The 27,132-nt window shown below is 32.4% G+C and overlaps 2 protein-coding genes and 1 long non-coding RNA gene across 4 annotated transcripts in view; 2 read left to right on the top strand and 1 right to left on the bottom strand.

Moving 5' to 3' along the window:
* LOC111624308 (mannose-1-phosphate guanyltransferase alpha-like) overlaps window positions 1–19,575 on the top strand; it is a 41,165-nt gene extending 21,590 nt beyond the window's left edge. For both annotated transcript variants that reach the window (XM_023367124.1, XM_023367122.1), the window contains 2 exons: window positions 18,238–18,409; window positions 18,493–19,575. In XM_023367124.1, coding sequence (XP_023222892.1) covers window positions 18,238–18,409; window positions 18,493–18,593 — 273 coding nt within the window. In that variant the 3' untranslated portion in view covers window positions 18,594–19,575. The remainder of the gene's footprint in view (window positions 1–18,237; window positions 18,410–18,492) is intronic.
* Window positions 19,576–19,722: 147 nt separating this feature from the next.
* On the top strand, window positions 19,723–23,784 carry LOC111624309. The gene is made up of 9 exons (XM_023367125.1): window positions 19,723–20,176; window positions 20,430–20,583; window positions 20,965–20,994; window positions 21,132–21,244; window positions 21,548–21,618; window positions 21,710–21,876; window positions 22,492–22,833; window positions 22,912–23,013; window positions 23,736–23,784. Exons 1-9 carry the CDS (start codon window positions 20,159–20,161, stop codon window positions 23,759–23,761), a joined length of 1,023 nt encoding a protein of 340 aa, XP_023222893.1. The 5' UTR covers window positions 19,723–20,158; the 3' UTR covers window positions 23,762–23,784.
* LOC111624310 lies at window positions 23,163–25,425 on the bottom strand. The gene is made up of 3 exons (XR_002756554.1): window positions 25,076–25,425; window positions 23,526–23,662; window positions 23,163–23,297 (listed from the first exon to the last, which is right to left on the bottom strand). It is a non-coding gene; the product is annotated as an uncharacterized LOC111624310 (long non-coding RNA).
* Window positions 25,426–27,132: the final 1,707 nt, after the last annotated feature.

The following is a 27,132-nucleotide window of genomic DNA, read 5'->3' as shown; positions in this document are numbered from 1 at the left end:
TGAACTGTTATTTACGATATTTGTAATCATTTTTGTTTAATCACTTTATTTCGACTTTTTTTGCTAATTATGTTTTCGCTCGAACTTCGTTAAAATCTTAACTGTACCCCGAACAACGACCGAAGTTGTAGGAAGAAATTCGCCTATTTTACCGATCTAGGTATCGCCCTTTTTCAAATTTTAATATCGACTCGAAATAATTTAAAAAGACAAATTACAATAAAACGGTTTATTATCTAACTATCAGAAATTTCCCAACATGCCAAGGAAGAGAGGAAGGAGCAATTAAATAATTAAAATTATAAAGGATTTAAAAATATATATATAAATGGGGAATATCGCGCTTTTGACAATCGCTGCAAGTGTGTGGGCTAAATTTGGAGAATCCGTGCTTCTCGCATGGACAACTGTATGTGGCCAGCTCACGCGTCGGAAAACCTTCCGAATTATTCGTGTACGCACCAGACGAAAAAACAAAAAATATCGTGTATCCACGAGCACTCCAATAAATAAATAGAATTGAAACGACACTTTGAAATGTTTTCCCGATGAAAACGAATAATAATAATATATTTCAATAAAAATGATAAAATGAAAATTTAATTTTATTATAACGAGTTTGCTTGAATTTCATCTCTTCTGAGATCGCAGCAATGCGCGACGGGTAAGCTAGTAATACATAAGAATACTTATTATTCAATCATAACGTTTTTTCTCGATTTCAATAAAAAAATACTATATTTTCTTTAAAATTATGTATAATAGAAGAAACATTGAAAAATATAATAAAAACATATCTTCATATCTTGTCCTTTTTCTAATAAAAAGGACAAGATATGAAGATATGTTTTTATTTTTGGAATACAACAAAGTCATATGGCATACACAGTATGAAGACACAATTTACTGGTTTTCAAGTTTATTTTGTTACACAGAACTCTTAATTCAGGCTGGATTTTTTACCAATAATATGTTTTTTCACTGGATCATTGCAGAAGAATGTTTTTAGCCAAGAGTTTTATCTATTGAGGCAGAAAAGAGCTTTAAAGGTCAACTCTGCCATATGACTTTGTAGTATTGTGAAGACAAGAAAAAGAACTAGATATGAGTTCTTATAGTATTTTGTTTTTTTTTTTTNTATACATTAGATATTAGTTTTGCTGTTTTATTTTATATCAATTTATTATGTTTGTTAAGAAAAATTGATCTTCACATAATATATATATATATATATATACACATGTCCAAAACTTAAGAGTAGACATTTGTACAGTACATGAATAGAGAGAATGCAGATAAATATGGCAAGAACTATATTTGTTGGCATCTAACACAGTGTAATACACAATTTGCAGAACTTTACAAATCAAATCAATTACAATAAGTCTCTGATGATAAAGATACATACATCAGTTGGAAGTAAGTGGAGAATGGCAAGTGCTTAACAAAATCCAGGAATAGATATCTGTCAGTATGGAATATGTTCACCTCAAACAGTGATGCAATGCTCACAATGTCATGGCAAACTCATCAGAAACTGGCTTGGTGACATTTTCTAGTCAACATTGCTAACAAATGTGTTCATCCTTAAGTTTTGGATGTTTGTACAATACTGTAAGTAGAGTTTTGTGTATTCAAAGGAAAATTATTGTCATACACTTTCAAAATAAATATAAAATAAATGGTATTTACTATACATTTGTTGAAATAATATTTCAAGTATAAGAAATTTGCACGATTTTGTGTTTGCAAAATTATTAGTAATATCATCAAAAGTATACATTTTACAGCATAAAATTCATTTTTGTCTTTATTTTGTTTTGCTTAGGCAAATCCCATTTCCTCTATTCTTGTTACAGAACTTAAAATGGTACACATATTAAAATTACTATCGTGAATAATTCTACTTAAGTAAATGGAATTCACTTTTGTCTTGTGAATTCTTTTAAGTAGTTTTTAGAATTTCCTTTAGGAAATAAATTCCCTTAAGGGGTTGATCTGGTAACCTAGGAGATAAACTTCTTGTAGGTTGCCAGACCTCATGTCATGTTTTTTTTTCCTTGGATACATATGAAGGATTACAGTAGAGCGTCATTTATCCGAATCAATTGGGGACCGGGGTTGTTCGGATAACTTATTTTTCGGATAACCAGTTATGTACGAAAAAATACATTGACCTATCCCATTCTGAAATTTTTCTCCGTTGCGTGTCGCTTTGCGTTGAATTTTTGTCTATGTTAAGCCTAACGTAAACTTTTTAAAATAATAATCGTGGCTATTGTATCGTTAAAAATTATTTCTTTACTTTGTACACACGAGAATCCTCTGATTTTTTTCAACAGTTCTTCTTTATTATTATTGAAGAGAGTTCTTATACCATTTTAATTTTATTCTTTTTAATTTTATTGTACTTTTCAATCTTTTATGCTTTGTTTTATATTATAATGCTAAATATATCTATATAAAATTGTTTTCTCGGTGCTATATTCAAATTTTCTTTGTTTCCTGTCATATTCAAATGATTTCACCAGTAAATTGTAATTAAAAAGTTGGTGTTAATTGATAAACCAAAAAAATTATATTGTATTAGACATAACCAACTTACTTACCAAAACATCCCTGTAAATACTTGAAATCAGGAAGTTCATAGTTTGATTAACGATCAGTGCTTGTGAAACTAGAACGTTTTCATCTTAAGATCATTAAAAGAAATGTTTCTTAATGTATAGTAAACGAAGAACAAACATTAAGTTTATAATTTAAATCTTGAAAATGCATATATTTCAAATACAAACTGAGAATGTAACTATAAATAACAACAAAAGATTCATTAAATATTTATGTATACTCTTTGGAAACAAAAATGCATCTTAGAATGAACTGTGGAGCAGTGTAAAGTAGAATAATTTAAATCATTAACTTAGTATTTGTTCTTCATTTGTAAAATCTTATAGAATTAAATTTGAGTAAGTTAAATCAATGTTTATTTTTAAATCATACAGCCATTAAAGTGATTAATAACAACATTAAGTGAGCGTATAGTTGAAAGGATTTTCAGCATATTAATATATTCAGTCGAGGTTTCATTGCATAAAATCTTACGAATAATAAAGTGAAAATTTATAAATCAGATTTTCTCTTATAACTTTTTAAAGTTAAATTTAATTATATATGTATAATTACTGTACATATATAATTAAATTCAACTTTTTTTCATGAAAGACTTGCTAATCAATTTCTTGAAAAATTTTGCTTATCAGTCTGACAAATACAGACAAAAAAAATGTGTGTGTGACTGAATGGCACGGAAATCGGATAATGGACCCTCCTCGTGTCAGGGCTGTCGATTAGGTGACGTCATCGCTCCGGTAGAAGGACGCTCCATGTTTAAAGACTCGTGACCTAATGGATTAGCTGACGCCATCGATAGTCGTTGACCTCGTGGATTAGCTGGCATTATCGATGGCTTTCGGAGAAGTTAAGAACATCACAGTTCTAATTGACTGCTCTTCTCTCACTTCTCTGTCCTTCGACTACCATCAATGCCTCAGGTTTTGAAAATTTGATGACTAGCGATCCATCGATGGAAATCTTTCTTAAATATCTTCAATTTTGTCTTAATTTATTGCTTTTTATCTTTTCATCCGTAAAACATATCCGACAAACGAAAGAATTCCTTTCTACGCAATATTTTGATAGTCTTATAGATAATTGAAGTTTTGTTACTGTTCTTTATCAGTTGAAGATGTTCTGAGAATTTTTTTCAAGCATCAAATAGCTCGGGTTTTGTTTTAAATTCTTACAATCCAGATTCACAACCATACGAAATTCGGAAAGTAAAGAATTCCATAAGTTTTATTAATTTTTTTGTTCAATCTGTTCATGGAACTACTGATTTGGCTTTATGGTATACGCAACGAAACACGTGGGCAGCAAGATTCCTCCCTGGAAGCCTTTCTACGGGAAACTGGTCCCGTAGAAACTATTTGGGTTTTATATATGTAAAGAAACCCTACTCCTTGACCAGGCAGGAACCTGCGAATAACTACGAGAGTTCAGTGGTTTTATCCATTGATGATCGATCAATTCTAATAAATTAGTAATCTTAAGTAATTGAATTGGCTTATTATTATATTTCTAGTTAATAACGAGTCATGATTTTTTTCTTAATATATATATATATATATATATAATAATCCATAATTGGAATTGGTTTTTTTCAATCCATCCATCAAGAGCCGCCCTCATTAGGTCTGTATAGAGATCGAACAAACTGGAAGTTAGGATGAACCCGTGTCTTAATTTTCTGTAATTTGAAAAAATTTGAGAATCTTATATATTTAATTCGGCTTCTCCTTAAGTTCATACTTTTCAAATCGTCCTGGTTTTTCATCATCCGGTTTCAAAACAAAATCGAGTAACATCTGAATTGGATCGATCAATACGCTATAAATCGGATCGATGTTGCGTAAAAATTGATGAATTAATCAAAAATTATATGATGACGTAAATAATTCTTCGTGTTTGAGGATTATCGATCCGCTGCGTGTTGGCAGATACCATATCTGGAAGGCTAAAGTTATCAATCGGTTGACGATAGGAAAATCTCGAAAAAATGAGATATTTTCGCTTCGTCTTACACGCAAATCTCTCAAATTTTTTTCGTGTCAGACGAAATTAGAGGAGGATTATTTTATTTTTTGTTTGTTGTAGCCAACAGGAGTAAACGTAAAAGAGAACAAACAAACTTGTTGGTTTCTTCAATAGTGGGATGTCTCTTGTAATTCTATCTTCAGTAAAGAATGCTTGCCGCTTGTATAATCTCTCTAAATATATATATATTTATTTATTTATGGTAACCTCGTATTTGGTGAGGTTGGTGTTAAGTATTTCCCGTGAAAATCCAGAATTCTCAGGGAATTTAAAGGCACCATTCCATTATTAAATTCTCAATTTTAAATCGAATTATGCGTCATATCTTAATTATAATTAATTAACTAATTTGTCATAAGAATAATTATGTGAATTGAATATTTTTTAATTTTTTCTCTATTTTACATTCTTCATAAGCTGGATCTGTTTTTTAATCCACTCGCCAGCCAGTTGCCGTGTGTATAAAAACACTAAACAGTAGTCGCGGGTTCGCTTCTGGCCACGTGGAATTATCTTTACGTGTCCAACACCTAAATAGAAGCCAGTTTTTTTTTTATTGAAAGTCCTCCCGGGAAGCGCACCCGCTTGGCAGATTGCCCATTTGCTACGTTGCCTTATTCCATAACTCAAATCAAATCTTGTGGCCTTCGAAGAGTTACAACTTTCATTTGAAAATAACTCGAAAATATTAAAGTCTTGCTTATGTTTTATACAAGTAATCTATATACAAAGTGGCCCAAATATCAGGTAACCGTGTTGTCCCCCAGCAATTTTGCAAAAAGTTGGCTGTTTGTAAAAATGTGCCAGAATATTGTAATTTGTGCTTTGAACAAGAAATATTCTCATTTTGAACACGTTTGTTTGTAAGTAATGATGAATTATTTGAATGATACGTAACGGCCCGAAAGTCGGTTAACCATTCTAAATTCTAGCGTTTTTATAGTGGTTAACTGACTTTTGGACCGCCCCGTATAAATTATTTTGAATAATTAGTTTTATAAATAGCATTGCTTTCATCATTTGTCTTTGAAGATGGGCTGATTTAATTAGTTTTAAAATAAATTATTTACATTTGTAAATATTGAAATGAAAAATTTCTCGCGCTAGTTAATTGCAATTGTGTGAATATTTTTAATTAAAAAAAGTATGGGAACTGTCCTCAAGTAATCATGGAAATGTCGTCGATAGCAATTATCTCTGATGATGATGATGATCTTTAACGAAATAGAGCGTGAATGATAGTTTAAAAAGTGCTTGCATGCGTCCTATATACGGTATGTGTGAATTGAGCATACTACTATATGTATCACCGATACAGAAAATGGCGTTACAGAAGATACATAAAAATGGCGTTAACATTGAATAATTATAGAACAGCAACAAAAAACAAAGGCTATTTTCATGAGTAATTAATTGCTCTTGTTTTTATAATCTGTAATGTTCTGTAATGATTTTGATGTATTGATGTACTGTAACGATTTTATAAATATTTTCTCTTTTACGTGAAAATGTGTTTAAATTTTGATGAAAATAGTTACAAATTTTGCCAATTTAACCACACAAACTTGCATTCACCAAGACTACGCACCTCACGCGCACCAATCTCAGTGATGCGTTATCTTATGGGCAAATTACCTGGGCCCCCTGGTGATGGGTCTCCCAGGCAATTTCCCTTTTATTTCCCAGTTTCCCAAGCAATCTTTTATAAGAAAATATTTTCTCCAAAAGTCCTCCCCGAAGAAAAATGCCTGAAGTCAACACTGTACATGGGCACCCTAATTCAAATTCGCCTGGGCTCATACAAAGCTCTTACGCGTCACTGACTAACTTTCACACGTCTCACACCAGCACAACACATCTCACGCACCACACCCACACGTGCACCACACTTCACACATCTTAGCTTGTAAGTGAGAGAGAGTTCAGTGCTCCCAACAATAGCATCTGTTTTAAAAAATTGATAAAATCGCAGTTTGATAGAAGAACAGCTGTTTGATGTACCAAAAACTGTTCTAAATCGATACACATGATGGCCCAAAAGTCAGGTAACTGAGTGAATAGCTTGAGTTTTTACTTTCCCTGGCTGTTATGCATGACAGAGGAAAAATATGGCGATCGGTCAAAAAATGACCCTCCACCAAGACACGTTTTTGGACTCGGAGACCTTGAAACGTCGTCGATGCTATTAAATTTCGGTGGTTAAAAGTCGAGAGGGTGGGAATGTACAGGGAGTGATGTGTCATATTCTCGTCATAACACGCAATTTTAACTTTTTAGCCGGGAAAGCTATACAACTCGTTGCTGGGGTTTTAAAAAGTTGTAATTCGTTTATTGAACAAGAAGGATCTCATTTTGAATGATTTCTTTTATAATAAAGTTTATAAGTAATAAAATATTTGAATAACGCAGAAGTTTTTATGGTTAACTGACTTACGGTCATCCTATACCAAATATAACTTAGACTTTGATAACTGTATACGTTTGCAAGCGATAGACTAAATATTTTGGCTAGATTTTTCTACTTTAAAAGCTTATTTGGAGTATTCCAAATGGGTCAAATGCCAGAAGAAATGACACGAGAGAGCGAAAGAGAGAGAGAGATAGAAGCAGGATTGATAAAAGATGTAAGAAAGAGAAATGATGACATCTCATCAAAGCAACGACTCTTACATTTTGGGATAAGATGGAGTAGAAGGAATTATAAAGTCGTCCTGTACTGTACCGTACGTTACGTACTGTACAGTACATATCCTGCAATATAAGTCTACTGTCTTGCAGGCTCTAGAATAATAGCTAGCGAGAAGTTTGCAGCGATATCGCTCTCGCCAAGCGAAACCATGGACGAGCGATAAACAGAATCTCTCGCTCGAGAGACAGAAAAATTCGCTATCGCAGATGTCTAGCTCTTATTTCTTATCGCGTTTCTTGCTCGCGCATTAGCTTTTTACTTCGAGGTGCAGGCGAGAAGAAAAATAATCACAGTTTTTTTTTCTTAGAAATGAATTAATAAGGTTACATCTTATCTCGAAATATGGGACAAGCGATTAAATATTGATGGAAATAGAGATGATAAACGTCGTCGTCGTCGATCCATTTTCTACATTCTGGAACGAAAGGGAAAAGTTCACGCTACTTCACGGCAATATTAACGAGAGCGAGAAACGTCGTTATCTGACGTCATTTTTGCTCGCTCGCGTATGTTTGGCCTTAGGGTGCGACTGTGCAGACGCGAGCGAGCGAATTTTCCAAGCGAGCGAGAATATGTGGCGAGAAGAGGCGAGAAGCGATAAATATCAAAACCTGTCAGATATGTGCGAGAACCAGAAATTCGCTCTCGCCAGCGTTATTTCTCGCTTCTCGTTTGTGCATGGTTTTCCTTTGCGAAAACTAAATCGCTCGCAACCTCTCGCTCGCTCTAAATTCGCGTCTGCATAGTCGCACCCTTAGGGTGCGGCTATGCGGACACGAATTTAGTAGCGAGCGATATAGTTCTCGCAAAGGAAAACCATGCTCAAGCGAGAAGCGAGAAATATTGTTGGCGAGAGCAAATTTCTGGGTCTCGCACATATCTAACAAGGTTTAATATTTATCGCGTCTCGCCTCTTCTCTCCACATATTCTCGCTCGCTCGCGTCTGCATAGTCGCACTTTTACTCTACGCCATGCAGACACTTCTTCACCTGTTTAAGATTTAAGCTTCTAAGATCTTAGAAGATTGGGGTGAAGATAATTAAAGAGTATGTGCTCGGAGCTCTCTGTATAAAGAACTATTGGGCAGATCCCAACCACATTTGGTATCCTACATAATGTTCCGAGTACGTGGTTTTCGATTTTCGGGAAAAATTTACTTCAAAATTCACCCGCTAGGACGAAATTTGTCGCTTCTGTTCACTGAATGGGCCTACTGCGTACGTTTTCTAACAAATTTTGGGAATAAAAGGAGTCGCAAAACGTTTTTCTTCGTTCTTCGATAGGTGTAGAGTCATAGTGCTTATTTTTCCGATCCTGCTTCACTTGTTAAACTCTTCTAGGCCAAGGTAGGCACTTATGAAATTTCAAACATTCTGTGACCACTTTTATACCCCAAATTCGTTAGAAAACGCAAGCAATATGCATACTGCTGGTGGCAGCAGCGCCAAATTTCGCCTAGTTTCGAAGTGAAATTTTTTTCTCGAAAATCGCATACTCGGGACGTTATGTATACAATATTTGGTTGAGATATACCTTATAGTTTTTTCTACAGAGAGTTCTGAACATTCGCTCTTTAATTATCTTTACTTTGTACACACGAGAATCATTTTCTGCAAGGAATTCGCGCATTGTGAGTAAAGTTCTCACACTTCTGGACTTAAAACACATTTTTTCACACGAAGTATTGTTAATTTCACTTTTCCCTCCATTATGGATAATGTTGATCGATGAACATGGGCTCTAAGAATCGAATATACGGATGCCTCGTAGAGTAGAATATTTTTATTTCACGTTCATTCAGCTGTTATTCCAGATATACTGTACCATTGTTCCATAGTTTATATCATGTGTTTCCTCAGACGTAATGGTACATTACTCTAAAGAAATGGTCTAACAGTTTTTAAGTATAAATGAATATAAGTTTCAAGATGGATCTTCTAAGGTTCATCAATAATATTAGATCCTTCTTGATGAAACTTCTATTCATAGTAAATAAGTAGTATACGAATTAGTGAAAAGGTCACTTAACTGACTTTTTCACCAATACGCTATAACTTCTTTTTCGTCCAGTTTTTACAAGTCGAGGCAGCGAAGGATAAATTCGATTGATGGATGAAGGCAACGCAATGTGGGCGATCTGCCAACGGGGGTGTTTCCCGGGAGGGCTTTCTGTGGGTGAACTGGCCTCCTATTTAGATGTTAGACACGTAAAGAAAATCAGAAAAATTACACGTGATCAGGTCGTCGTTGAGGCGCGAACCCGCGATCACGTTCTGTGATTCTATCCACATGGTGAACAGATAGATAGGACCAGCAGGATCGTTTGGCACAGAAGAGCCCTAAAATTTAGTCTCTTATATATAATAATAATAATTTACTAAAGTGATAAAAATTAGTGTATTTTGATGAAGTACTGATTTCATTCCTGTACAGGGCGACCAAAAAGTCAGTTAACGTTTGTGGGGTTTTATATATATATATAGACTAAACTACCAAGTTTATAAATATTTATAACATATTGTATAGTATTTGAAACAGCACACAGTAATTTAATCTCTACAATGGTTAACTGACTTTTGGATTACTGTACCTTATTTTTTTATAGTTATTGAGAGGAGGAGTGAATTAGAAATATATTTATTTAAATTGTTTGTTTAATGACATTTTTATTGTTAGTACTTAATAACAATAAACAATTATCTTCTTAATTCACAATCGTAAATCAGTGGAAGTAATTAACTTAATGAGCTTTTATACAGCAAATAATAATAATATATAATAATAATTTATTCTAAGAGTTTTATGTTGTTTATATCCATGGATCTATGTGAAAATATTAAAAATTTATGATGAATTTGCAAAATTAAAATGAATAAATTATTCTTTTCGTGTTTAATAGTTAATCTTGACCAGAACTTTAACGTCGATTATTCAAGCAGAATATTAAGGAAAATATATGTTTAATAAAATATTTATAGTATTAAAAACGGTATTAACAAATCTAAATAGGGTTTATTATTTAGGTACAATGGTTCTCGAAGTCGCCCACCAGTGACCGAGTGGATAAATCCATTGAACATTGGTACTTAGTCGCGGGTTCAATCCCGCGGCCAACGACTGGCCACGTGGACTTTCCCGGGTCTTCTTCACGTGTACAACATTTAAATACGGGCCAGTTTCCTACAGAAAGTCCTCCCGGGATGGACCTCCCCTCTTGGCAGATTGTCCGTGTGTTGTGTTGCCTTCTTCCGTCATTTCAATTTAAAACCCCGTAGTTCTCAACTGGTTTGCCTCGAGCTCCTCGTAGTAAACCTTGCAAAACTTCAAAAAAATAAAATAATAATTTTAAAATGCTGCTATATTTAATATCATCTTCTGTATACTGTAGAAGAAACTTTAGCCCTTCAACGTCAGTTTTTGTTTGTATGCAGTATATAAGAGCATCTTTGATGAGGCACTGGTTCCGTTATTGCTGAATCTAACTAGTTGCAGTGGTCATATTTATATTTAGAAACGGGATTAATGATGAAAACTCGTGGCCAGATGTTCGTGGTCGGCCACTAACACTTAGTACGAAACAGCTGTAACACGCACTTAAGCATTTCTTTTAGAATTCATTTTAATTAAACATGATTACTTGTAACTCATTGATGTCATCTCGCATCCAGAGCCGCATTAAAGTGTGGTCAGGGCCCTCATCTCACTATTCATGTTTTATATCTAGGCCTATATCTAAGTAATGCACTGCACACGTCTGAATAACCTATTAGGCACGTTAGGTATATGATGAGGAATCCAGGATATCGAAATTTGAAACAAATGTATGCAGTTTTATTATTACTCTTGTATTTCATAATCTATATGTATAAATGGGGATGTTTGTTCGCTATATACTCCTACACTGTTCGACCAATTGCTACGAAACTCGGCAGTTAGATTCAAATACTTCTAACTTAGATAATGTACTGTATATCCCACCCCAAATAATCGATTGGATTTCTGTTTGTCGATTGATTTGTTTACATTTGATTGCTGGCTTTACACGTAACGTCATTTATTGGAAAAAATTTAACAAAATAATTAACTAAATATAATTTTTAAAAATATGTTATATTCACGGAATTACTGCGACAACGAAATAGACGCCATTACTGCCAGAGATAGATAGTTAATCTGGGCTTCTTGCCCCTAAGATTTCTACATCTGTTCTCGACTTTCATCTATCTAACCCCTTTCTCGAGATTAAGAAAGAACAGACAGTCGGAATCTGTAGGTCTACAAGTTTTCTATAGACGCAATATTTACGAGAACACACTTCTCCCATAGTTTATACAATCTTTTGCCAATATTTAAACACTTTATTATCACATAAAAGAAATTATTCTCGCATTTTTACAAGATTTTTTTTTATTTAAACAAGTTTTATATGAAGTCTTTCGGACGTTAAGGTTAGCAACTTCGATCACATGTAGGGCTATCACAACCTATCCAACGCGGATTACTTTTCAAATATTAATAGTAGACCGGTATTAATTAGTAGTCGTTGACCATCCTCTCTTCCCGGGAGGAGGTTCACGACTACTTTTGGTCGAATTACCTCCACTGCCTTCCTCAATAGTCCGCAAAGTGCAAAGGTTACGTAAGGGTTTATCAAACCGAATGACCGATCTAACACATTTAAAAATTCTTTATTCCTCTACTTTACACAATTTAAAAGAATTTTTAAAATGTGTTTGATTGGGCACTTAGTGTGATAAACCCTTATTTAAGATAATCTTTGTAGTTAATTACATAAACTAAGTACTATAATATAATATAAGGATTAGAAGTACGAAATAATCTAATAATATTAACCTTTGCTGTTTTTATTTTTTGCCCGAGCAACGCCGGACTCATCTGCTAGTTTATAAATAATTCTATAGTTATAATCAGACGTTATTAGTTTATGGTGTCGTAAAATTATATAGAGGAATCCCTCAAGATTGGGTTTCACAACTGTTAATACCTCTAAAGAAATCGGGTCCAGGGCCTGAAAAATGCCTAAAACTGCCTGTTTGCATCTTTACTTTTGTAAACGTTTTTCTATTACTCATCTTGTTAGTCGAACCCACCAGTAACAGTGGTATCCTGTTGCGAGTTCGCACCTCACCAACGTGGACTTTTCCAGTTTCTTTCACGTGTCTAACACCTAAGTAGGGATCTCCTTCCCGTAAAAAGCTCTCCCTCGAGGCACTCCCCCTCGGCAGATTGCCTATGTGTTGTTTTGCCTCAACCCATCGATCCATATCCTTGTTAGTCGTTAACAAAATACAGTATTGACAGGGTCGAACAGAAAATTAAGAAAATCTTAATTGTTTAACAGAATAGAATTAAAACAGAACTTAGAAAATGCCGTATGTAAAATATCGATCGAAGTTTAATATTGCAAGTAGCCATTATCTTTAACAATTGGCGTGTCTAATTTCTTGTTATAATAATTAAAATTAGCCTGTATCTAGTATCTAAAACCACGTTAGATGTGTATAAAATCAGCTACAGTTTAGTTAATTAGGGGAGAATGTATTGTATCCACTCGTACACAATATAAATTTCAAATAATTTCACAAGAACTTGATTTGACACAGATAGTAGCTTGTGTGTCGTCATATAACTCGAGTAAAAAATTAACAAAGAAATTTAAACTGTTCACATATAATTGGACTACAATTTTTAAATTGCAGGACTATATATACCCACTGTGGGCCGTCTGGTCGTCTGTCCGTCCTTAATTTCGAGAACGGAGTTAGATAGAAGAAAATCGGCTTATTTCTAAATTAAAATATGATTAAAAATTGTAGGCCGGCATTGTGATGATGTCACAATAAGTAATTGCAATAATACTAAATAGCTTTTGCTTATAGGCCTATATAACTATGAATGTTCTAGCAAATTGTTATCGAAAAGACGAGATGGAAAGCCTAGTTATTGGATTTCAGCGGATTATCGATCGATTATATCACTGTTAAAATTTAGAACCTTATATACTAGAGGCGTGTCGGTACACACACACACACACACACACACACAAAGTGTATGTATGCATTTACGTACACTGACGTACTAATTTTAGATAAAGCTCACCAGTGGCCGAGTGGATAACACCATTGTCGTGGGTTCATACATAACCAACCAGCTGGAGCGCGTGGAGTTTATTCACGTGTCTAGCCAGTGTCCTCCCGGGGGACACTCCCCTCCTTGGCAGATCTCCTAAGTGCCGCGTTTTCTTATCCCATCTATCCAATCCAATTTTGGATTGAAACTGCGTTACAAACAAATTGATCTATTAATGTACAGTACGTAATCCAAAAAATAGGATATTTTGAACGAAATCTACCCATTGCAAGTTTGTTTGTTTGGATTAAATCGTACAAGAGATAAATAATAATAATAATAATGGAAAAAATTACACCGGTGTGTTTTTTCCTGTTACCGGGTTGTGTTTGGATGTCTCTCCGTGAAAGTAATGATTGTACTGTACGTTCACTACATGCAATGAAAGTTCTTTTTAATCTTATTTAAGCGAGGAGATTCGATTATCTGGCGAGAAATTGCATTCTGTTCTTTATTCTACAATTTTTCATTGCTTAAAAACTTTTGGAAATTGTTGTTATACTTGTATAAAATGCAAATATACAGAGCGGGTTCAGATGTCAATTTTTCGGGCCTCAGACTGAATTCTCTCTCGCGCTCACAGGGGTCCCGCACTTTCAAACTTCTAAGAACACTTGATAATTATTTTTTACAAATATTCTGGGGACCTACTAATTTTTTTTTTTTGTTTTTTGAAGTCTCCACAAAATTTCTGCAAATACAGGCATTTGTTTACTTGTAAAATAACGCGAATTCTTTGGCGTTTTTTAGTTTTCGTGGTTTATATTGAAGTTTAATTGTTTAAACTGCTCTGAAAAGTGTTATTAAATTGCGGCTGATTAATCATTTCTATCCATCTTTCCCTGTGTCGGGCATTTCTTAGATCAGTTTCCAACCAGTCATTGATGTATGTTATTCCTCCACTCTCTTCCTGGGTCTTCCTCTTAGCTCTTTTCCATACTCTCTATCACTGTCTTCGTTAATTGGCCTAAAGATTCCTTGGCCAAATGTCCAGCAAATGCAGCTGCAACCCTCTGGGAAGAGGCTACCACAATAATTAATATATTGAATAGGGAGAGGATATCATGATGCATAATCCTGTGTGCTTAAGAATTGATTTATTTACATTACGTGGTGTTTGTGTATTATATTATACATAATTTAAAGTACAGCTTAACTTACAGTATACATAACATAGCTGAATAACTTTGAAAATTCAGGAAGACAAATGAATAATTTTACGCTCATATATGCATATTTTAAATTTGAGATCCTCCTCCTCTGAAGGCCCACCAGTTGATAAAACCATCGAAAACTGGTAATTGGTCGCGGGTTCTCGTCTCACCATCACGCTGGTCGCATGTAGATTCCCTGATTTTCTTCACGTGTAGGGGCCAGTTTTCCATAGAAAATCCTTCCTGGAGGTTCTGGCAGCTGGCCTCTATGTTGCGTTACCTTACTCTATCAGTTCAATCCTATTGAATGAGAATGGCGCAAGTTATGAAGAATCCAAACTATTTGTCTTCAAATTATGTATATTTGAAGTGAAATTTGATTTTATTGATATAATCTGCGCTGATTTAACCTAATAACGCTAGTTATTAATCTCATTATGTTGTGAATAGGTCGGCAGACGGACGAAATGGATACAAATGAGTATTCAGTTCATTCGATCGTTAATATGTTACAATATTAAAATCTCTACACATTAATGAAATTAAGTTTATTGGTTTATCGATTGTTGTAAGGGGATTTGTTAACGCACTATCGTTCTTGTTGACTGATAAAAAGTAATTTTCAGGCTATTATAATTATAAATATTCTTCTATTAATTATTTTAATAATAATTATAATTTAATTCTTCTATAAATTAAATTATTATTAATTTAATTTATGAACAGCGTTTTCCTTGAACAATTTTTCTGTTTAATGATAGCGAATTTTAAATCTTTTTTTGCTTGAAATCTTGCAAATTCGCGTTGTTAATCCCTGTTTTAAACTAGTCTTACACCACCGATTTATAAAAAAAAAAGGTTCTCAAATTAAATTCTAATCGTTATTTTAATAAAAACTATTAAAATCTCAGAAAATTGCGAGAAAATCTTTCAAAATTGTAAGAAAATTTCACAAAATTGCAATAAAATCGCACTATGACAAATGGATAAAACACTGAACACTGGTCGCGTGTTCGCGCCTCAGCAATACACTGATCACACAGAATTTCCCAGGATTTCTTCACATGTCTAACACCTAAATAAGGGCCAGTTTTCTATAGAAACTTTCGACAGTGGCTGCTGTTCAGAGGTTTGACTGTATTAATTTGTATCTAATTAGCTAAACACTAAATTAACTAATAAACATAACTGTATTGTATACTTTTGTTAATTTAATTAGTTAATTGCAATGTAGTCTAAACGATGGTTAACTGGCTTGCGGGNTTATGGCATATTTAAATATGCCCGCAAGCCAGTTAAGGCCCTTAAGGGCCTAAAAGGGCGAGACCACAGGCAAAAATTATCTTGCCTAAGCCTAAAACTGCTTGTGACAGATAAACAATTGATTTATTCTTGCCATAATATTTACAATTAATCAACATGATAATTTAGAGATAATGATTATAACAAATCGGCCCAAAAGTTAGTTAACCACGTTATACTTTCTGCTCCAAACGGCCGGATTTGCGCTCACGAGCTAAACAAACATCAGCTTAGGGCCTCGCATTATGAGTCTATAGCTTAGGGCCTAACATTTTTACAGGTTATTTAGGAGGAAAGAGCCTGTTATATTTTATAGGTTAAAGCTACAACAAGCCTAAGCCCAACCCTGGCACCAAGAATACTTTCCACTATGAATCAGTTCAACTGAATTTACAGCGTGTTTTATAAAGAAAAACAAAAGGATTTTTGGCTTAATCAGGGCCAAATTTAGTTTCGTTGTGGCCCTCTTGTATATTATTAAACTATAATATACAAGATGCCCTTCTTCCTTTGCTAAATAATAGCGGGTAATGCTTTTTAATTGAGAATGGATCGAAGAATCTTTTAGCTTAAGGCTTTAAACAGTAGCTTGTTTAGCTTATATAAACTTGTCCTGCTGTTATTTGGTAGATATTATATTATTATTATTATGCTTTTCTATTAGGCACATGCTCTATTTTATGAGAATTAAAAGCCTTTACAGCTGCCTCATTATGGAATTGGATTAATGGGATAAGACAATATAATACGTGAACGATCTGTCAAGGACCATTGTTTGGGAGTATTCTGTGTGCATTTTTGTTAAAGAATTGCTGAAAAAATAGTCTCTGTTTAGAGGTGGCCATCATTGGAGGTTCCACAACTGTAATTATCAAATATCGCCAATTTTGTAAATGTAAAGTGTGTTGTTCTGCACGCAATTAAGATTCACCACAAAACAAAACGTAGTTAACTGATTTATGGTTCACCGACTATTTTCTTGTCGATCTTCAATCTTGGTCCCGTACTAGCGCCAACATCTTATACAAAATCAATACCAAGTCCTTTGATATGGAGCTTTATCTTATATACACTTTTATAAAAGAGCATCACAACTCCTTTCTTTGTTAGTGCTTTTGTGCAATCTGATATGCTAATAACTTCATTAAACTTGTAGGAAAATAAATTTCAGAGAATTTATTTGCTCATATTTTATGTACTGGATATTTTCATGGCTGTCCACAGAGGAGGAAAATGGGGCATTTGCTTCTCTCTGGAATCAAGTAAAAAATTCCACAAATTATAATCATAAAATTGATTCAGATATACTTACATCCTTGACCATGGGGTGCTGTTATGCAATACTGTATTCTATAATATACTTGTGAAAAAACTCCAAAAAATTAAATAAATTAAATCAATAAATTTTTATTTAATTATCTCCAAGCTTTATTCCCCTGGAAAATTTTCTGTGATGTCCATGATGGTGTCCCATAAATAGGAGTTATATTGGTCTTTGTTTACTCTTTTACAGGTTAAAGCATGGCACTGAGTAAGGAAGAACAAATTCAAATTAATATGATGGGAATCTCCAATCAGTGTGACTATGCCAAAGAGTTTAACAGGCTGCATCCAGACTGCTGGGTATGATTGGTGGGAGATCTGAAACACCCTGGCAAATTCATGCTTACTGTGGGCATCCACTATCAGAGTAGAATAACTTCAATTAATTTCTTCTTAGTTTTACCTGTTAAATAATAAAAAGTTCAATGTAACTCCTATAGTTTGACTTATGGACTCACTGTATATTACAGTATTTACATCTCCTTTCCTTATTTTAAGCTAATGAAGCCAGTTCATTGACTGTTATAACATGTTTTAACTAAAATTATGATAAACAATCAATTTTTGAAATGCACTGTCCATAAATATATTGAATTCCTGTTTTTTATTACAAAGAGGAAGTCATTGTTCCACATCAGTACATAATTTAAAGGTTGAATTTGTAAATTATATGACCTGGATAGTGTAACAATGGAATAGAAATAAATTTAATGATATTTTGATTTTATTGAAAAGAAAAAAAATTTGAGATTCAGATTGAAAAATAATGCATTAGCTTCTTTCTTAGTGTGCAAAATAGTCTAATTAATTAAATTTTTTCAATAAATAATTTAAAATATAGCTTCTCTTAACAACTAATTGATGATTAAAAATATTATTTAAGAATTTTTAATGATGTTTAGCTTCTAAATAATTAAAATTTTGACTATTTAATAGTATTAAACATCTTTAAAACATCTTTCTAGGATCATGTGTTGATCTTTCACAGCATAATAGGATGGAACAGCACCGTAGGAGCTTGGACAAGAATAGAAGGAACACCGTGTGATCCTAATCCTAATAAACCTTTTGCCAAAATGGAAAATGTACCTTTGTTTAATAATAATGGAAGATTAAATCCTTCAATCACTGTATTAGGTAAGGAGAAAATTGTACATTTTTTTTATTTTTCTCTCTCCTCTTAAACACAAGATTACAACTGTTGCCATTGAATTTTGTAGGCTGCAATGTTCAAGTCCCATCTGAAGTAATTGTATTAAATTCTATTGTATTGCCACATAAAGAACTAAACCGAAGCTACAAGAATGAAATAATTTTATGAAATTATTGTGTAAATTTATTTGAAAAATCTTTTTAATGAACTCCTCTTGTAAGAATAAATAACAAGAAAACTTTTGGAATTCAACTCGTTTGTTTTTCTAAGTAAGAAGATAAAAATCTCTCGGCGTAATCATTTCTGCTGAGATTATCCAACCGTGAATGGGATATTGTTTGTAGTGTAACTTTCTAAATTACATGCCATTTACGAATTGTTTAAATTACCGTAAGTCTCGTAGAACAAATAAACCTATTTTGTATTAAAATATTACCAGTAGTTGCTTGGAGAAAGCATAAAACTATTTCTATAAAGTCTCCTACTTCTAGTTCATAAAGTCGTTTAACCAAGCCTTAAAGATGCACCGAAATTACTTATTTTCATTTTATTTTAGCCAAATTTCACTAAAAATTTGAATTATTTGGCCTAGATATTTCAGTATAATTCCTTATTTTTATTTCGCTTTAGCCACATCTCATAAAAAAAATTTGTAATTATTCATCCTAGATCCTTTCAAGGAAGCCATTCTGTTAGCTTTTTGAATGGCAGTTTATAGTCTCTCATCCACAAACAATAGTTTTATTACTAGAGTGGCTATAAAATATATATATAAATACATTTAATAAAGATATATATTTTTTTTCTTGCTTCTAAAAATTAAATCCGGTACAGGAAACCAAAACAGGGCCTCAAGTTCCTTTAACAAGTAATTTGTTAAGCGTGAAAATGAGTGCAGCTGTTATAGAATTTTATATTTCTTTATGTAACGATTGAATAGTTGTCCTTTAACTATATTTTAAAACAATTAAAATCAATGGAGGTTGTTATAAGGTTATAAGGCATCAAGGGGTGTTATAGGATTATAAGGCATTAAGGGAGTTGTTATAATATAAATGGTGAAAAGTAGGTTGCGTTATAAACCATGTTAGAGTATATAAACAGGATGGTAAAGTTTAAAAGATTAAAATCTTCCAAGTAAATCAGTGGCTAGGCAAGGATGTTCATAATTATCTAATAATTACCTCCCCCATCAAAAACAAGTAACAAAGAAATATTAATTTGCTATCCACAAAAAGTTAATAGTCCATTTAATTCTATCATAACCGCATTACATGTGAAGATAAGAAAAAGATGCATTTTTACTATAAACTATTGAGAGAGACACATGAACACACACAACAATTGTCATGTTTCTTTTTTATATTCTTGTGATCATAGAAGCATGAGTTGCAGCACTCCACCCTTCAGTTTCCTATTTTTATAATACGAAGGACCTTATTCTCTTAACGGAAACTGAATAATCAAACATAAAACAAAATTCAAGTGGGTCTACAATTATGTAGTCTGTTAAAAAACAAGAAAAAAAATTACATTGCGGAAGATACAATGATATATATTTAGAGATTCGAACGCAGTTATTTTAAAACTAACGCCCAATACGCGGGAGATTAGTGGACCAAGACGTTTCTTTTCAGGAACCCATGACAGTACATTGGCCGACGATGCTCAAGGACCCGTAGCACACCTTCAAGGTGCAGTGCACTTGGTGTAGAAGCGTAAACACATAGGAAATGGCAGATCGTGCCGAGGTATGTACAGTACATTTAATCGCTTCTAAAATCGAATTTTCTTGCGTAAATTGTCTTTAAAAAAGGCCTCATTTTCTATGTATATATCGTGGTTTTAAAATACAGTACATCAATAACGTGTTGTAAGTCACGTGTTGGCCCCCTCAGTTACACGTGCGGATTATCTACTTTAGTAAATAATCTCCTATTCCTGCCGTTGTTATGAATCAATATCAAAATATTAAGAGCTGTTTCGTATATTAAATATTTCTAGGATGCCTTAGATTCTAGGCCGACGTGCTACTCCACTTCTCCTAGATACGACGTGCAATTCACTAAAACCGGATGTACCCCAGTATCCTGTATTTGCATAATTGTCGCTTTTATGTTCGTTGCGTTAGGAGCTGCCGCTGGAGTTTATTTTGGACGTAATTAATATTTATTAATTAAAATTTTCTATTTAAATATTTTTAAGTATTACGCATATTTTTTTTGGTAATAAGCTAGTCACGTGACTACAACCGTATCAACAAAATAGACGTGATTTCGAATTGATCTGGTGCTTTTTTTTCTCAGTTTTATCCAATAAAATGTTTATTTACTAAATAAATTTTTATTACGTAATTAATTTTACGTAAATCGAGTATTACTTTTTCGTTTTTGCGTTTAAAAAAACGGTTTTCTGTCTGATTGGTCGATTTCAAATGTCGACTTTTAAAATATCATCGCTTAATTGGCTACGATGGTCACGTGACTTTCTATTCCGCACAAACATACTGATTTTAAATTAATTGGTTATTATTTTTCAGTTCATTTTTTGGGAATCGGATCCGATAATAGTAAGGTTTATTATTATTATTATTATTTTTTTTTATTAACGTAATAACTCAATTAATATATTTTTAATTACAAAGTACTTTTTTAATTACAAAGTACTTTTTTAAAATTTTGTTTTTATTATTTTTTTAAACTTTAGATAAAATATTTAAAGGAAAATTTATCGTAACTAATGGAGATAATTACACAAGACAGCTGGATGATGTTTTATCTCACGAATTCCAGAAGAAAGCTTACTTCTACCAAAATATAGTAATTAAAATTTCCATGTAAATATTTAACATTCATGAGCATTTGCAATTATAATTAAACAAATAATCTCTCTTATATCATTTATTAATTATCAATATGCACGTAAATAAAAGAACGCTTGTTTGAATTTATAATATAAATCGTAACACGATCAACGAACAATACGCGATTAGGAGGGCTTCACGCGACCCGCTACGACGTCAGATTAAAGTCTATAATTAAGTTATAATTTAATGTCATCGTAATTAAGCTTTAAAATTAAATTTTTAATTGATTAATTAACAAGCGAAAATTTATTTTCAGTTGGACAAACTTTACAATACAAGCTCGTTGAAGGATCATTTCCGCCAATCGGAAATTTTGGCATTCGGAAGGTTGGTTTTACTCTTTTAATTTTGTTTTTTCTTTTTTTGTAAGGTTAATAATAATAATATTAATATTAATAAATTTTTTATGCGTTTTAAGGGATGATAAAGGATTGTTGGTTCATTTTAATCTTCATCTAATTGTAGACGAAAGCAATTCTATCACCGCTACTGATCTTTATGTTGTGTTAATCGAGGAAGTGAGAAAACGCAAATCCGTCCTATTAAAAGGGATTAGGATCGATTACGAATCGATACACATCGAAGGTAAGAATCAATCAATCAATATCGATCAGTTAATAAATAAATAAATAAAAAACAGGCAATTTAGACGAAAGGTCTCGTTGCTCACATATTATTCTTATATAATCGATTTCGTCACAACCTTCACCGGTGTCACTTCGTTAGTTACACGAAAATTAAATATAGTTGCGCGAATTTTTTAAATTTTTATAAAAATTCAAAATATATACAATTCTGTCTTAATTAGTTTTAAGTTAAGATTAATTTTGTAATAGAATTTTTATAACCTATATTATCATTCCCATCTATTTTTAAAAACGCGTTTAAAAATTAATTTTGAAGTTGAGCGATGATAAAAGTGATAGAATGCGGTTTTATTCAACAGAATTCGGGGTTATTTTTTTTATATCTTCCAAGAATGATGAGGAAACAAGCTTTTACTATAGCCCGCCCTCATATCGATTCGGTGCCAAGATAAATGTATACCAGCTTATAGAACTTTCATCGACCATATTATTTGTTCAACCTGTTTATGATATGGATAAATCATCGAGTTTTATAGATATAACATTATTGTGTAGAAGTAAACACGGTTTATTTTATTATTAGAATTCTTTTTTTCCTTTTATTTTATTACAGAAAGAGTCCCAGGTGACCATACGCCCACGGTTTGGACCTTACGGAGGCATTATCCTGGTTATTTAGAGACTCCAACCACGACTCAAATAACTCCCGTGCTTGATGTTCGTAAATGCATTGCTCTACACATCGATTTTTGTACTACGCTACCCTACAATCAAACCTCTTATCCTAATTTAGTTGGACACGAATCTGTCAAAGAGGCAACTCATGAATTAGTGAGATTTCGCCAGATAGTTGATTTCGAATGTTATCCCTTTGCACAAGAATTAATTTGCCAATTGCTACAACCCGACTGTAAAGATAATAAGTTGACATATCCGTGCCGCGATTTCTGCGAAGGTAATAAACATGATTTTATATATATATATATATAATGGAAAATTTCGTGTACTAACGCAATTTTCCGTGAACATTTAGAGTTTTTAGATTCGTGTAGATCGATGCTGAGGCCAACGGTTGTTGAAAGTATTAATTGCACCCAATTCCCCAAACCGCCCGATCAATGTAGAGATAAAACAGGTAAGTATCAGATAAAATATTAATTTATTAGACGATTTCTTTTAAATATTTATACACGCAGGCTAATTAACTATCGTGCGAAATTTTCAAATTTTTAATGCTTAGGGATTTGGTTCTCTTTGGTCTCCTCCAGAGGTTGCTTTTCTGAAGATTTGCCGCAGCATTTCAATTTACTACCGATGTTGCTTTCCATAACGTAGAAGTCGGATCTTCTGCAGAAAACTATCATGCCTAATACCGTCAAAAATCCAAGTAGTCCACCCCATAATATAGCTTGGTCTCTCCTTTAAAAAATATATATATTTATTTATTTTTTAAAATTAAAATGTATCAATCGTGCAGGTGGCGCATTTTAAATTTTAAAACACGCATCGTCTGCAAAATTTCGAATTTAAAATTTTTAAAATAATCGATAGGTGGCGTATTTGCGTATTTAAAAAAACGCCACCTGAGATAATTCAACTTATAAGAAATTATTTAAAATTTAAAAAAAAAATTTAAATTTATTACACAATCGCCGATTTATCTTTCTCCGCGCAACATGAAGGATTTCCATACTCTTTACAACATTTAGCATTATCTTCACATTGGTAAACGTTTGTCGGTTCGAACCATCCTACCTCATCGTCTATTAGGCAGTCCACTTTACCTAAAATAAATTTAAAATTTTGAATTAACCAATCATACTTCGCCTTATAAAATATTTTTTTTATATGTTATAGGTAACATAATTCGACCGCTAAAATGACTCGTCTGAATAACAGGAAGAGGGAAAAAAAGAGAAAAATATAATTTTATTATTTCAAATTACTCGCCGGAAAAGAAAAGAAAATCAATAGAAGAGAAAGAATCGTTGTATATTTTCTATTCTGAGCACATTACGTAAACAATAAGACACAATACGAACTAAATTGATTCGCGAAATTGGAACAACGAACCGAGCACGTTTCGTAATTACTGTGTAATTATTTATGTATTTTTTTAACGAATAATTGAATATAATAAATATTTATTTTTGAGATCATTATTATTTTAATTGAGTTTATTAAAATCCTTGAAAGATTCATCCAATTATACAATTCATTCAAGATAATTCAACCGTTGTCTACGTCTCTGGAGCTTCTCTTGGCTTCCGATGCCTCAAGCGAGGATGTAGTTTATACCTCGGACTTTTTAAATTTATTATTCGATGAGGAAACGTTTTAGCTTCAACAAAACCGAATCCGACGATCCTACCCAGATATTTTGGGACCTATATTCTATATTCTAGCATTCCAACCCCTCCAGTGTATTGGAATGTTAGAAGGCAACGCAACACTTTGGGCGATCTGCCGAATTGTGTGCCTCCCGGGAAGATTTTCTATAAGAAACTGGTCCCTGTTAAGGTGTTAGACACATGAAGAAAGCTCTGAAGAGAAAGTTTTCAGTAGGACTTTGTGGGAAACTACCCCTTATTTGTGTTAGACACGAAAGCAAAAACCTGAAAACACCTGGGCGCACCCGCTTTCATTAAGAAAAGCGTTTAAAATATTGTATCTTTTAACTAAACATTTGTTCTGAATGCACAAAGAATTGGATAGATAGAATAATTTGTAACAAATACTCGTAAATAGGAGGCCCTATCACCAGCTTTATTAGAAGATAAAGTAAATCTTATCACAGAGGGCCCTCTAATTTTAGTGGAATGCCTTACGAGCTAACATAAGTTACTTAAGTTCACAAACTACCAAAAAAAAGTTTAAAATTTTAACCTAGTTTTAATGGTAAGATTTGCTTCACTTCATTATTCATTCATTCCGTTGTTAAATTATGCATTTACATAAATTTCAAAACTTTAAAATAGTTTAGAAACGCTTTAATTACACAATCAACTAAAAGGAAATCACGTACATACGAAGCAAAATTCACAGAATATAAAGTTCCGAAAGGAATAACCAACGTTATTTTAAATTATCTGCAATTATCGGTCAATCCGACAAGACCGTAGATACATTACTATTGGATATCTTTAACTAAAGTTCCTATATAAATTCAAAATAGTTAATAATAGCAACTTTAATACTTGGATAAATATCTCCCAGTTAGAGGAATTCGATATCGTATCAATGTAACATTGTAGCAAACAATTTCTTAACCAATCAATATATTGACCAGAGTGAATATATAAAATTTTTCAAGCACTTTGAAGAGATTTATGAGAACAATACAAGTGTTATACATTGTTGTTGTTTATTGTTTTCTTTTTTTTATTCTATTGTAAATCTTGTCAAACTAATTGGGTATTCAATTGAATGCTACTTGTTAAATATTCATTGTCTAAAAACACTTAGTACATTTCATTCGTCACGACATCCGTTCTTTAGATGAATAAATCTGGTTGAGAATTTATAATTGGGTTCCTGTTTAAAGCTTCGAATATTTTCTTTAATTTAGCCCCTGTCAAATTTTTAATAAAACGATTTTATTCCTATTGATCTGAGTTGAATACAAACAAATCGCATATGTTTAATATATTAAGATGCAGTCTAACATTTCTCTAATTCTTCTGTAGAATTTTTTTTATTATTATATTCAATAGAATTCTATCCATTTTTGTATCTTAAATAACATTTCCTTCTATTCCTCTGGCTATTTTATACATTAAATAACTTTGCACAGTAGAAAATATACAGCAGATGAAGTCTTACTTTATACATAAACTTATATTTTATATAAGCTTAATTATGAAATCATTATTGCAGGGAAATTTTATTGGTATTCTCTTTATTTTTTCCTTATTATTCCCTTATTGTAGGAAAATTTTATTCATATATTTCCTTTATTTTTTATTGAAATTTTTAAAATCTTATGTAAAGAAATCAATTATTTACATTTTAAAATGTTTCATAATATAAACTGAAATTTCCCTAAAAATAGGCGAATTACTTTCAAATTTTGTAACTTGAAAACAATATTTCTTTCCTGTATTTACAAATTTACATTTTTCCTCATTGTTTTTAAATATTAAATTGTGATTAGTTGACTTGTTTTCATCAGTTTTCCTCTTGAATAACTATAAAATTGTATATAGGCCTATATATTTAAATTTTATATTTTTTTGTGAAAACACACTCATAATATATAAACCGATTAAAGCACGAACTGAATCAGCGCAGAACTTCGTTGAGCGANTTTGTAAGTGACCCATGTAATGTCTAATGTTTGAATATTGTTACCATGGTGATGAGATTAAGCAAGTGATGCGGTTCGTTTCGGTACAATGACCATCCCTGTACACCGCTAAGAATAACACGTATTTAACACCACACCCATAATTTAAAAGGCTCCAAATTATACAGATTCATGCATTAAACGTCTCCCGTAAATAGCTAGTTACAGAATTCCTTCAAGGGAGAAAAAAAAAGTTAAAAAATTTATGATAAAAATGTCCGAGGTAAAGACACCTTTGGGATGTAAGATTACACAGATAACGGGAATAATTGTGGTTTATGATTGTTTATCATCATATAAATAAAACACAATATGATTTTTTATGACGTTTATCAATTTCAATTGTTTAATTAACAACATGGTGGCTATATGTTACAAAAAAGTTAAGAGTCTAAAAAAGTTGGAAAAACTAATTAATTTTCGTAATTAAGATAATGCCTTTAAGAAAATCGATGGAACGAAATGTCATCGTCGTGATTATAAATATTAGATAGATTTGTGTTATTAAATTCTTTTGAAATTAAGTCATTTTCAATACATATGACACATATGACGCGTAATCCATTCGGTTTATATTGTATACTAAGAATATATACATTTTTATCACTTTCTAAATGATTTTTTTTTTACTTCTTAATTATAATTAAATGTAATACGTGACTATTTAATGATTAAAAATAAACTTGACATTTATTCTTGGTATTAAATTATTCATCGCCGACATCATTAAATTATCTATTAATGATGTATAACTGATGTCATCGGTGATGTCATTAAAATGAAATTTAAATCAAGTTTAAGTCTACTCTCCATTTGTAGTATTTAAGGATATTTTTTCTTTTTTAATTCTAATTGAACTCAATAATATAATTTAATTATTCTTAAGTAAGGAAGTAAACAAACATTTTC

This window comes from Centruroides sculpturatus, unplaced genomic scaffold (genome assembly GCF_000671375.1).
Source record: "Centruroides sculpturatus isolate CEXI.00-Female unplaced genomic scaffold, Cexi_2.0 scaffold367, whole genome shotgun sequence".
NCBI lineage: Eukaryota > Metazoa > Arthropoda > Arachnida > Scorpiones > Buthidae > Centruroides > Centruroides sculpturatus.
This window is presented reverse-complemented; position numbering and strand designations above follow the sequence as displayed.

Excerpts from the sequence above, each read along its gene's own strand:
- LOC111624309 (XM_023367125.1), top strand. Across the intron at positions 21,245-21,547 it reads CTTACTTCTACCAAAATATA|TTGGACAAACTTTACAATAC; the intron begins GTAATTAAAATT and ends ATTTATTTTCAG. Across the intron at positions 21,877-22,491 it reads CGAATCGATACACATCGAAG|AAAGAGTCCCAGGTGACCAT; the intron begins GTAAGAATCAAT and ends ATTTTATTACAG.